Below are 13,904 nucleotides of genomic sequence, written 5' to 3' on the forward strand. Positions count from 1 at the left end.
AGTTGAAATGTCAATCCAGAACAGTCCTGTGACTGGCTTCTTTGGCTTTATCATTGTGTCTTGGGCCTTCCATGTACATCTTGTGCCAGATTGTTGCCACTTCATTGTGCTGTGAGGTCTTAGCTTCCATCATAGGTCACTTCATTCATCCACCATGGTCAGAAGATCCCTTTCTTTGTTCTAGTTCATGCGAACGTGTTTCTATCCCTCTGTACCCTACTCTCATTCTTGCCTCCTGTGTGCCCTCTTTGTGTCAGCTTCCCTTCCACATTTTATCTCCCAACCGATGACCTACCTCACTTGGGTTCTCTGCAAGACCTAGCTATTCCTGGCAGACCTCCAAGATTAAGAAATATAGTCTTGGGACATGTAGAAAAGCCACATAAACCTGACACCTTAATCTCTCCTCTCCCTTGCCCTACCTAGGGTAATAGGATTGTGTAGTTAGAGCCAGAAGAGACCTTTGTAGGTAAAGAATTTTACAGCTGGGTGGGATCTCAGCAACTGTCTAGTCCAACTGATATTCCCAAACAGTATTCTCTACAACACACCTGATGGGTGATCTTTCAGCTTCTGCTTGAAAACTTTCAGTGAGCTCATCTTATTCAGTTCTCCCTTTTAGAGATGAGGAAACTGAAGCCCACAGAACTGAAGTGACTTGGCCAAAGTCACACAGATTGTAGTGGGGCAGGGCTTAGGTTTGGGTTCAGGTTCTCTCTGATGCCAAGGCCAGGCCCTCTTACACCAGACCACATTGAGAGGGAGGGAGGGAGGAAGGAAGAGGGAGAAGGAGAGTGAGAGAAAAAGGCATGTGTGAGAGAGACAGAAAGAGGAGAGGGGAGACAGAGAGGTGGAGGGGGGAGAGAGGGAGAGAACACAGAGAAGGGTAAGAGAGAAGGAGAGAGAGAGGTAGAGAAGGAGGGGGGGAGATAGAGATGGAGGGGGAGAGGGAGGGAGAGAGACATAGAGGAGGGGAAGATGGAGACAGGGAAGGAAGGAGAGAGGAGAAACATGGAAAGGAGAGAGAGAGAGAGAGAGAGAGAGAGAGGTATTTTTCCTCTTTTGTTATAAATTCAGAGTACGGAGGCCCTTTTCTAACCTGGCATATGTAGGGAGCACCCTGCAGCATTAAACAAAGCTGACTTCTTTGAAAGGTCAAGTTTCTCAAGGTCCCAACTTCAAAAGCATTGGGAGCTTCCTGTATGGGGATAAAATTGGCTTCCTGACACCAGGAGCTTTGCCTTCTGATTTTTTTTTGTCCCTGATCCTTTTGGGTCTGTTTATTTCTTTGTTAAAATGGGAAAAAAAGTTTCCTCCAAGGGGCGTTCCACATTCCGATGAGCCACAGAGTGGCAATTTCTCACTTTGTGTAGCACCTAGCAGAGCACAAAGAGACCCTTCCTCCCAGCTAAAGCTTTCACAAAGGGGAGGAGGCTGATAAATTGCTTGGAAAATCTTCATAATTCCACATAAATGCTTCAGTTGGTTGTTGTGATTACAGAGGCAGTCACTGGTTGACTACACCATTGAGTCAGTTCTTAATGGTAGAAGCCTATGTGAAGGATCAAAAATATCAATGGGAAGTTTCCTCTATCCTGGCGAAAGCCACCATTTCTGCTTGTGATGCACCAAAAAAAAAATCATCCCAGACACACAACACTCTGACTCAGTCTGGCTGCTGCCCATGTTTCACTTCAGGGAAAGATGGCAGCCTTATCCTCAAATGACTTATTTTTTTTCACGGTTATAACGCTTTCCAAATTGTATCTATTGCATCTTTAATAGAAATACTCAAGATTGTATTTTATAATTCCAAGCAAGGCAGCAGTCTGAAACTGAGCATAGCTTGGGAGGAAACATATGGTAGAGTAGAATAAAAGACGCTAGATTTGGAGCCACTTAAAACCTGTGACCTTAAACAAATCATTCAATTTCTCCGGACCTCATTCCCCTCGTGTGTAAAAGGCAGGGGGTGGGATATCTTCTTCTAGTGAGAAATCTAAGATATTGTCCGCTTATATCACCTACCTTCCTGGGTCTCTGTTTCCTTGTCTCCAAAATGAGGGCATTGGACTAGGTGACTGCAAACATTCCTTCCAGCCCTAGATCTTTAGTTATTTAATTTCTGTGGGTCTCAAGGGAGGGGGTTAAACTATATAAACTAGGTTCTTTCCAGATCTAAATCATTTTTCCTGTTCATGGGCCAATTGGTTGGGAGGGTGACAACCCAATAAGACATGGAATTATTTGGATTTCTCTTCTATAACTAGCAAACACTAAGAAGAATGAAAACAAACCAACCCCATGAAGAAAGGGACCAATTTTAGTCATGATTTTCAATATATAGAACTCTTGCCTATACCTGTTCGTTACTAAAAATCCCTTTCCACATTGTTATGTCACTTTCTCCACACCACCACTGAAGCCGTTGTATGATGCTGCTTACCTTACGATGTACAATATCTGCTTCACTTCGTTACCGATCCTGGCCTACAGCTTGCTGGAACAGCACATCAGCATTGACATTCTCACTGCTGATCCCAGATTGTATATGTAAGTTGAAAAGCACAGTGGCATTTGGGGAGCATGGGGGGAGGAGGTGACCCAGTTCCCCATGTGTTTGAGTGTCCAGGGATCTCATTCGAGAGTTCTGATTTCCAAAGCTCTGATGTCAGTTTTTTGTCTATTGAAGTAAGGCAGTGTGGGGCATAGTGACTCCAGGGCCAGCCTGGGAATCAGGAAGCCTGAAGTTCAAATTTTGCTCTGGTTCTTACTCGCTGGATGGTTCTGGGTAAGTTTCTTCAGCTATGTGTCTCAGGCAGGTTCCTGCGACTTAGCTAAGGAGTCAGTCAAAGGAGCGGGGTGGCACCATGGCAAGAGTACTGGACATGGATTCAGAAAGGCTTGAGTTCAGATTCTGCCTCAAGACACCTGGTAGCTAAATGATAAAGGCAAGTTACCCAGAGGGGAATAGAAGCACCTGCCTTCCACAGGGTTGTTGTGAGATTCAAATGAGATGACATGTGAAGCATATTCATTAGATAAATGTGGGCAACAGTGATGGTGATGGCAGTGGCCTACGTGCTTACTGGCTGCTGAGGGGAGCTCATACAAAATCCCAGGTTCTTTATGGATTTGCAAAGTGAGATAAAAAAGAAATGGCTACTTGGACCACTTTCAAGATCTGTATTTAAACATGTAAGAAGTCTTCATTTGGGAATTCCTGGCTCCATCAAACTCGCATTGAATTTGAGTAGAAGTTGCAAAGAGGTCAATCTAGGCAAGATGCCAGGAGAAACTTCCTGACAATATGGGCCATCCCAGAGTGGACCAGGCTACCTTGGGAATGCAAGCACGAGTGTGTGTCTGTGTCTGTGTCTGTATATGTATCTGTGTCTGTGTCCGAATGTGTGTGCGAGTATCCTAAGGTCTTTAAACAGATGTGGTCTGGCCACGTAGCAAGGTTTCTTTGGAAGTTTTCATTGGCCTAGATGGCCTAGGATCATTCCCAACTCTGTGATTTTAGGGTCTATTTTTCTGGTAGGTCAGAGGTGTGCCATTGGTACGTCCCCTACATACAGGGGGAGCCTCCCAAAGACCTTATGCTCATGAACAAAAGATTTTTAGTCATTTTGATGACTGAACTCTACCTGGGCAGAATAAAGATGGTGAGAATCATTAGCCTCTAACTCACGTAATGTTCCAGAGACATTTTTCCCCCTCTTAATCAGGCTCTAACTCTACAGTTTTATTGAAGAGCATAATTAATTCAGAGAGTAAAGGAAAAAAATGGATTTGTCTTGAAATAGCTGTTTCTCCTTATGGATGGGTAACTTGGAACTGTCCCCAGCAACTGGCCTATTATTAAATTGGATTTTTTTTATGTCAGGATTATAATGAAGGATGAAGATGTTAATCTAGAGGATTGCTCAGTAGTGGGTGCCAGTTACCTCCTTTATAAAATGAGTGGGTTGGACCAGATGACCTCCAAGTCTCCCTTGGAGACTGAAATCTAGGATCCTGTGATCCCTATGTAGGGCAAGAAAGAGGAAAGATGAAGTCAGTAGATACCCCACCTGGAATAAGAGGAACTAGAATCCTAAACCAAGAGGCTTAGAAAACCAGCATCTGTCATATGTATTATCTTAGTGCTAAAAGGGGCATGGGAAACATATGGTCTGATCCCTTCATTTTACAGAGGGGAAAACTGAGTTCTAGAGTGGTGCCAGGGACTTACCCAAGGTCATCCAGGAAGTGAGTGGCCCAGCTGGGACTTAGCCCCAGGGCTCCTGGTGCTCTTTCCACTGTCTGTGGCTTGTCTTTCAAATGCTGCTAACTTGTTGAAATATGAGGGCAAAGTAGTGGTCAGGGGGTGGGAGGGGGAGCAAGCTTATGTAACATCTCTGACTGACTGCACTGCAGATAGAGTTCATGAATTTTTGAATCATCTTGCTCTGGAGTTTGCGCTTTGCCAGAGATGATGCTGGAATTGATGCTGTGTCCTAGCGACGCCCCCCCTCCAGCCAGCCTGAGCTTGCCTTCTGGCGGTTTCTTTGCCAGACACATCAGGTCCTGCTCTCCCCATGCCACTGTATCTCTGTATACCAGAGGGCATGGGCTCCCTCTGCTTGCCTTTCAGCCTCATTTTTAGTGACTCACCTACTGGTAAAGGCACCCACCTCAAATATGAGATGTACTTGACCTTTTTTATTATTTATAAAGCGAAATTGAAAATGGCGTATGATGTTTCTTCTAAAGAGGAAACAGGGTTCTTCCTTCTTCCCCATTCTTTTCCCCCTGAAAATTTATCAATGAAAGGTAGCATAAGAACCAGGATCCTCTTTTCAGATCCCACCTCTCACATATATTATGAGATGTTGGGCAAGTCAGCTAATTTCTTGGTGCTCTGAGCCACTCTCCAAACTTTAATTTCCAGATTTGCCTTGGTGGAAGGAGATTCTCCGCCTGAAGCTCCCTATATTCTCTATCCCAATCTGGACTGCAAAATAAAAGAAATAAAAAGTGATTTAGCAAGGAGCAGAAATTCATCCCCCTGCCCACTGTGCTTTGTTATGTGACATGTCAATTGGCCCCTCTCTGTAAGCAAATATGATTACTTCCTCTTCCCAATTTTTGATTCCTTTTTTTGCCTCTTCTCTTCGAACCATAAATAACTCACATTTCTAGAGCATCCTAGGACTTACAAAGCACTTTCTATCACAGAAGTCCTTTGATGTAGGTAGTGTGACCCTTATCATCCCATTTTACAGAGGAGAGAATTGAGGCTTAGAGGAAGGGATTTGCCCACAAACACGGCAGGAATCGATATGCATCCTGGTCTTCTAGACATGAAGGCCAGTGGCATCTTGTTCCTGCTCTGCCACCCTATCTCATGGGATACTAGCATGTAGTGGCTGGAGGGCTGGACTTGGAGGCAAGAAGGCTTGGGTTCCAATCCCACCAAAGATGTTTCATAGTGTGACCTTGGACAAGTCATTGCTGCCTTCTGGGTATTATTTATAAAATGAGGATGGTAATTCCCAGAGCACTTACCTAGGGTTGTTGTGAGACTCAGATAAGAGAATGCATGTGAAGAGTGCTTGAGCAAATTTAAAGGGCTATGGAGCTGGCAACCAGTAAGAACTGTAGAGGTTGTCTAGATCACATACCTCTTTTTGTTTTGGAAGGGGGGAGGCAATTGGGGTTAAGTGATTTGCCCAGGGTCAGACTGCTAGTAAGTGTCTTGGGCCAGATTTGAACTGAGGTCCTCCTGACTCCAGGGCCGGTGGTCTATCCACTGTAGTAGCTGCCCCCATACCTCCTTTTACAGAGGAGAAAACAGACTCAGAAAGATGATTGATACTTACCCCAAGGGTGCTATGTCACCCTGCCCCATAGACTGCTAGAGCTGAAAGGGATCTTAGAGGTCTTCTAGACCACTGGGGTCAAAGTAAAATAGAAGCATGTCTCTGTTGGCTTGTGTCTGTTGACTTAGAAAACCACAAATTAACATTATCTATGTTGTATCTTATTTGAATTTCTTTCTTGTTAAACATTTCCCAATTACATTTTGATCCGGTTCAGGCCAAACCGCTTTCCTTTTACAGAGGAGGAAGCTGAGACTCAAGCCAGGCAAGAGCACAGACTCAACCAAATGCTCTTTGCCTGGCATAACATCTTGTTGACCATCCTTTTCCTGGTTTTGCCATTCATGTATATGCATTACACAGTGGAAAGAGCACTGGACTTGGGGTCAGGAAGACCTGAGTTTCAATCTCACCTCCGACACTAAATATGTGACTGTGGGCAAGTCACTTAACCTTATTATGCCTCAGTTTCCTTCTCTGTCAAATGATAGGATTAGGCTTGATCATCTCTAATCCCTTCTAACCCTAGATCTCTGATTTTATATCTTCTATCAATATTACTACAAAGCCCTACGTGTGGCCACCTCCTTCCCTCTCCTTGAAAAGTTACTGTTCTTCTTTCATCCATTTCCCCAATCCATGGCATTACAGTGACTATTGGAAGCCAATGAGTAAACCAATCAACAAACATTTATTAAGTGCCCCTTTTGTGCCAGGTGCTGTTCTAAGTAAGCCCTTGGGGCTACAAAGAAAAGTAAAAGAAATGTCTTCTGGTCATCTCTGGGGTAGGGCTTTGAATAGCACGCAAAGGACATAGGGAAATGAAAGGCACCCTTCAGTGCTGGTTGCTAGAATCTGGGGGGCAGGTGGCCTTGTTTCCTCCCTCCTGCCATCTTTCCTGGGCCGTCACCTGCAGAAGTGAAGGGTGCCACCTGTACGGAGTAGCCTTTAGCTTTTTTGTTCCCAGAGGCCTCTGCCCATGATCTTTGTGGTCATTTCGCACCATTACCTCATGGGTGCTCCTAACCGAAATAGCCATACTTAACATCAGTACCCAGTAAATACGTAGACCAGAGCTATCCAAACCAATCCCTCAGTGCAATTTATGTGGCCCACCTACAAGTGTAGAAATTTACATGAATGCTTTAGTAAAGGAAGCCGAGCTAGCGCAGAGCTCTCACTAAAATGACAAATCAAAATATATTGTCTATTGTTTCAATAAAAACCTAAGGTTGGACAGCCCTGATGTAGACACTCCTGAATGCTTCTAAAAGAGATCTTCTTTCTCTGTATGTGTGAGTAACATCTTAGGAAGCACTGGTAGTAGGTAAAGCATTTGGGTGGCTAGATACCTTTTGACAAACGCTAAGAAGGATTTACCACAGAAACTGAAGGCAGCATCCATACGGGCCTATAGTCTCTATGTCTGGGATGGAAATGGTCATTTATCATTTGGCCTCCCATTGAGGCAATGCAGCATAGTGGAAGTAACACCTGAGGTTGGAGTTGAAGGACCTCCGTTCAAATCCTAGCACTGTTAATAGTTACATGACCTTGGGCAAGTTAATTAATTTCATTGGGCCTCAGTTTCCTCCTCTGTTAAATGAAGGGGCTGGATCCGATGATCTCTAAGGTTCCTTTTCCATGATCCTAAGATAGGATTTTTGAGTGATTTAACCTACCAATCACCTACCATCCAGTATGGCATAAAGGCCCAATGTTCTAAGTCAACAGGAAAGGCATAGAGGACATTTTGTTAAAGATCTGAATTCCTAGGAGAAGCTCAGAATTTAAAAAATTAGCATTTTATCCATGATAGTTTTGTCATAACCAGAGTTTTAGGTTAATATGATTTGTCAAGGCATCATCCAAATGACTCATTGGTACCTTTTAAGCCACCAGAGGGAGCCCTCTTCCAGTATAACCATATGCCCACCCCAGTACTTGCCCTTCATTTGGGGTATGCCTTTCTTGCGTTGCTCCCTTGGAATGGCAATATGGGGAAAATGCTCTAACCTGCCTTCTTCCTGTACCATTTCCCAATAGGAAAATTTCCGACAACGCCAAGCTAAAGTGGGGCCCTTTCCTGTACTGGACGTTTCTGTCTGCCTTTGAAGGAACCGTGTTTTTCTTCGGTACTTATTTCCTTTATCAGGCTACAACCTTGGAAGAGAATGGAAAGGTAAAATTTGGGTTTGCAGGCTTTATTTATGTACTTGTAAATATTATATTGTGATGTCATCTGTGACTGCTCGTTGTCTGTTGCTCCCCAGGAGGCAACCCTTACCCTTGACTAGAGTCACTTGTAATGGGGTGGAAGTGAGAATGCCTTGGATCAAACGTGAATGAGCTGTAGTATACTTTGCTCTGCATGGACCTTGAAGTTTTCATCTAGCTCTAAAGCTGTGGCCTTAATTTGGTTGCAATTTTTGCTGAAATGGTCACTAGCTCATGACCTTAAGATTTTAAAAAAGAAAATACCTACTTTGAGGTCAAAGTTGAGATGTGCATAATTACTATTTCTGTTTGATTAAAATATTCAGGCAATATGAATTTCCTGCTATGTCCAAGAACATGTGGTAGAAATGGGGAGAGATGTAAAGATGGAACTCCTCCATCGACCCCCATTTGGCAGCTTGTGAGTTGCAGGGCAGACCATTTGGAGGTTTCACACAGTGGGGGGAGGTGGAGAGGAAGACTTCACCTTTCTTTGGGGTGGGCTCTGGCTGGCTCTCCAGGCAACCAAGGCTTGGCTGTTCCACTTCCTTAGCTTTGGCCTTCCCTACCCACCCCTATGACTGTTGGAGCATAGCGACTGACTGCCCAGGCATGACCCTGCAAGGGGAGCTCCGAGGGTTGCCAAGAAACGCTTTTCCCCGGGTGAACAAGAGGCCCCTAGCCATACTTCTGAGAATTGAGTCCAGCATATCACATCCTTTGCTTTAATTACATCCTGTCGACTTCAGGGGGGGCCTTGTTAGAGGTGTTCACGTTTATACTCTATTGAACTCCATAATCTGTCTCTGACTGACCTTTGTGGCCTTGTTCACACTCTTCCATTTCCTTGTATTCTTCGCTCCAGCCAGACTGTATTACCGATTGTTTCTCATTCCCTTTCCATTTCTGTGCAGTCACCCAGGCCATCCCCTGTTCTGGGGACTGTGCTCCTTCTTCTCTGGGCTTCTTGAAAGCCTTCTCTTCCTTCAAGGCCCAGCATAGGCCTCACCTCCTTGATCTGTACCCCTACTCGCAGTTGAAAGTGAGTTCTTCTCCTCACATTTTTCCCAAGGTTCTTTGTCTGGCTTTCTCATTTAAGCCCAGCTACCTTGTGGCCTGCTTCTCTCTGTACACACTTTAAACCTTGCTCCTTGAAGCCAAATACAGAACCATTTTTCATATTTACATACCCAGCACCGAGCCCAAGGCCTTCTTTGTACTTGGTCGGTGCTTTGTAGAGGTTTGTTGTTGAATTAATGAAACCCTCATTTTCTCCAAGAAGTCCTAAGCAATAAGATCTAATTATAAAGTGGATAAGATCATCAGATTAGAGTGACATGGTGAAGTCGGGGACCGCAATCAAACCTCATGACTTTGGACTAATTGAAATTTGGCCATCTGAATCAGCAAACGTTCTGAATGAGCGAATAGTTTTCTAAAAAAGTCCAGTCTGATTACTTTCTGGTCCATGCAATAACTCAGACTGTGGCCCACAAAGTGGCCAAAGGGGGTTACTACCAGGCCTGCCTTAAGAAAAGCATTCTAAGCATCATTTGTAATTAGCACATTAATTGTCTGCAAATGGCTGTTGGGAAAAGAAATGCTTCCCAAATGGGTAAAAAGACCCCTGGGAGCTTGTTTGCCCTGTTCATTTGCTCAGCAGAGCCTTTTTTCAGCTTGTACAAGGGGAAACTTCAGCCTGGCCTCTGTCCAAATTATTCCAAATGGATGCTGTCTTATTGCCTCTGCCACCGTTCCAGTAAATGCTCGTTAAAATGACCGATGAGTGCAAGAACTGCTCCCAGCAATTAATCCTAGCACCCATGCGTGATTTGATTGAATCTTTCTGGGTTTGGGTTTTTTTTTTGTTGCTTTTATTAACTTTTTTTTTGCTTCATTTAAATAAAAAAAGAAACTTTCACATCTCATTTTCTGTTTTAATGCTATACATTCAGATCTTGACCACATTTGGTAAGCATACACATGCCGTTCGTTGACTACATTTGGATCGATTCAGACTGCTTTTCCCTCTTGTTGGGCCAACAGTCAGTGGGCTCTTGAAGCCCACATGGTAGGTTGGAGCTGGAAAATGGGAAGCCCCCTCACGTTTTATTGCTGCCATCTTTGAGGAATAGAGCCCCCCAGTGGCTTTTTGGTTTGCTAGAGGAAGAGCCAATTTGAATCTTTAAAGACCAAAGTCATCCAAATGACTTGTTCCCGTGAACATTGCTGTCAGAGTAGGGGGTTTTTCTGCCCTTGCCATCCCTGTGATTTAATGCCTGGGCCTCATATACAGTATGAGAGTGATTCAGCCACAGCATTGCAGACAGATATGGGGTCCTCCTCGGGGAGCACTGAAGTCCACACTGAAACTCTGAAATGTGATTCTCCCTCTGTAGACAAAACAACTGGTTCTGAGTGATTTTAGTTGGCCAATGAAATACAAAATGGTACGTGTAACTCTGGTTTTTTTTTCAGGTTTATGGAAACTGGACTTTTGGAACTACTGTTTATACAGTCCTAATAGTCACTGTAACACTGAAGGTTAGAGTTTTTAATTTTTATCATTATTGTTGTTCAGTTATGTTGGAAGAACATTTTGTCCTTTCAATTTGCTTCCTAAATCGGTTTCATGATCTTCATTTTCAAAGTTGCTTGTTATTTGTTATAACCCTTTTTTCTGACCTCTCCCCAAGATGCCTAACATCCAGGTTTCATCAGTGACCACTCTTTCTTAGGATGTTTCCCCTCCATTGTGTGTGTGTGTGTGTGTGTGTGTGTGTGTGTGTGTGTTTGTATGTGTGTGTGCATGTGCATGTTTTCTTTTTAGCATGTCTTCGCACCTTGGCATTTTTGCAGGTGTTACAACCTAGAATGAGAAGAATGTGAAGTAATGGATAGCCAGGTACTCTTGGAGTTGGTCTTTATGCTGACATATATTGGCCATCTCAGCGCCTCTGGTGGCTCTCTACAACTCCCAAGTGCTGATATGCAATGGTGGAAGGTGTTTGCATACCAGGAGTTCTTCATGCCAATGAAACTTCAGGCACAGGAAAAAAAACACAACTTTTTTTTTTTTTTGATCAGTGCTATATCCCATGCCAGAAAGCTCACTTTGGCTCAAATCATTCATGTAAATAAGTATCACCCGATCATCCAAGATGAGCCTCAGTGTCCATGCCACAATAGGTCTTCTTGACTCTAAGCCTCATACTCTCTCTGCAACTCCACACTACCTCTCCTACTATAGTCTCCATACATTTAATAATGTCCTTCTTTTTTTCCTGGAATGACCATTGTCCTCACTTCTACTCCTCACTGCGTCGAGCCCTTCTGTGCAGTAAAACCAAAAGCAGTTGAGCAAAACCAGCCGACACAGTGACCATGTCTGCCAGCACATCCAGTATTTTGCATACATAGTCCCCCTACCTTGCCAGTGAAACTTCCCTTCTCTTGAGAAGCACCTTCTTTCTCAGCATCTTCTTAGCGTCTCTCTGAGTTATGGGTATTTGGCCACATTGGTGGTATTCTTATAATATGGTTGTATAAATGGAGAAACCAAGGTACAGATGATCAGGACCCTTTTGCAAATGGCAAGATGGAAAAGAACACTCAGGTTTTCCACTTCCCAGTCTCAGGAGATCTTAAACCCACCTAGTGGACAGAACGTCTGTTGTAAAGCTTTATGCTAAAAGTCCCTATGTTCCAAATTGGTAAATCCTGGCTCCTGGTACCCTCTTCGTTGCTCCTTCCTCTTTCCCCAACCCAGACTAAGACCTACCATATCATAGAACTTTGGTTGTATAGGGAGCAGATTTTATTCAAGCAAAATTACTTTATATTCTTCCTTCACTGAATTTCTAATTTCCCCCTTTTTTTTTTTAGCTTGCCATAGATACTCGGTTCTGGACTTGGATCAATCACTTTGTGATTTGGGGTTCCTTAGTCTTCTATATCTTTTTCTCATTCTTCTGGGGAGGTATTATCTGGTAAGTACCTGTGTATTCCTAAGTAACCCTGTAAATATACCTTTTTATCCACACCTGTATTTATGTATACTTAAACACTTGCCATCCTTTATTTCTAGTAGGAGCTGGAAGGCACCTCAGAGGTCACTGAGTCCAATCCCCTCTTTTTACAGAGGCCTAGGGAGGAAGTGAGTTGCCTAGGGTCATCGGAGCTGAGAATTGAACTCAGGTCATCTTGACTTCACATCCAGTGTTCTCTTTTTCCCTTTATCTGTTGTATAAAATGAAATGAACCTATCAATGAATTGATGTAAGGTTTATAATTAATAGCTTATATTTGCATAGCGATTTATGCTTAGAATGTATTTTCCCTAGGTTATCGCATTTAAGTGTCAGGTAAAGCATGTGAAGTAAACAAAGTGAATATCATTCTTTCCATTTTACAGTTGAGAATATTGAGGCTTAGAGGTATTAAGTAGCTCGACTATAGTCATGCAGCTAGTCAGTGGCAGAACCAGGGCTTCCGACTCCAAGTCCATTTTTATTTCCACTATACTGAGTCCTCTTTCAATTCCACAAGCAATTAAGCATCTACTGTGTGCCAAGCTGGAAATTTAAAGACAAAAAATGAAATGGTACCTGACCTCAAGTAGCTTACATTGTACTGGGGTATATCATATGTATGTGTATGTGTGCATAGATAAATCGGTATAAAATATATCCAAAAAGTCAGTCCTTCAACAACCCATTTCTTGAACGGACTCATATGCCTTCCTCCATTTTTCCTATCATGAATTCCTGTTTTACTGTGTCAAGGTTGCAAAGAACGCAGAATAAAGAGTTGATTTGCTGAGCACATAATAGGCAAACACATGCCTCAACTTTATTTTACTCTAGGCAACCATAATGTCCTTTAAAAATTTTTTAAAAATATTTTATTATTCCAAATTACATGTAAAAAACAATTTTAACCGTCATTTTTTACAATTTTGAGTTCTAAATTGTCTTCCACCCTTCTGCCCCTCCCCCCTCACTGAGAAGACAAGCAATTTGATAAACGTTATTCATGTGCAGTCATGCAAAACATATTTCCATATTAGTCATATTGTGAAAGAAAACACAGACAAAAAAGAAGACAAGAAAAAGAAAGAAAGCAAAAAAAAAATACCCCTCGATCTGCATTCAGACTCCATTAGTTCTTTCTCTGAAGGTGGAGAGAATTTTTCATCCTAAGTCCTTCAGAATTGTCTCGGATCTTTAGATTGCTGGGAATGGCTACATCATCCCACTTGATCTTCATAAAATATTGCTGTTGCTTCGGACAAAACCATAATGTTCTTGAAAAGAAATAAACTCATGTCTTTGAACTTTGAAAACTTATACAGGCGACATGTCACCGGAAATTAGACTAGGTGAGCAGAAACTATTACTAGGTGCAATTGGTCAGAGATGAGAGTCATAACTAGGGCGGAGTGACTGGGGCTTCGGCCTAGGATGCCACATTTAGATTTGTTAATCATCAGAAGGTCAAAACAGTGTCACTTAGAACCAAGTTAGCGAGAAGAATTAATTAAGCTATAAACCTACCGGGTGGGAGGCAGTGGGAGGCATTAGAACTGGACTTGTAGTCAGAGGACTTGGGCTCTAATCCCAACTGTGCTATTTACTACCTAATTAAGTGTCTTTGGACAAATCATTTAATTTTCCACTGTCTGAGTTTCCTTGAGTATGTAATTGGGATGGGGAGGGGACAGAATGAATCCAGATGTCCTCTGAGGTCCCTCCTATCTCTAGACTTATAATTCTATGGTCTTGAGTCATCTAATCTTTCCATGCCTCAGTTTCCTTTTCT

The 13,904-nt window shown here is 43.0% G+C and overlaps 1 protein-coding gene across 1 annotated transcript in view; it reads left to right on the forward strand.

Moving 5' to 3' along the window:
* Positions 1-13,904, forward strand: part of ATP11C (ATPase phospholipid transporting 11C) — a 104,176-nt gene that overhangs the window by 76,193 nt on the left and 14,079 nt on the right. Inside the window, exons 23-26 of the mRNA XM_036739807.1 lie at positions 2,426-2,553; positions 7,914-8,049; positions 10,563-10,628; positions 11,970-12,073. Coding sequence (XP_036595702.1) covers positions 2,426-2,553; positions 7,914-8,049; positions 10,563-10,628; positions 11,970-12,073 — 434 coding nt within the window. The remainder of the gene's footprint in view (positions 1-2,425; positions 2,554-7,913; positions 8,050-10,562; positions 10,629-11,969; positions 12,074-13,904) is intronic.

The sequence above is a fragment of the Trichosurus vulpecula genome, chromosome X (assembly GCF_011100635.1).
Source record: "Trichosurus vulpecula isolate mTriVul1 chromosome X, mTriVul1.pri, whole genome shotgun sequence".
Classification (NCBI taxonomy): domain Eukaryota; kingdom Metazoa; phylum Chordata; class Mammalia; order Diprotodontia; family Phalangeridae; genus Trichosurus; species Trichosurus vulpecula.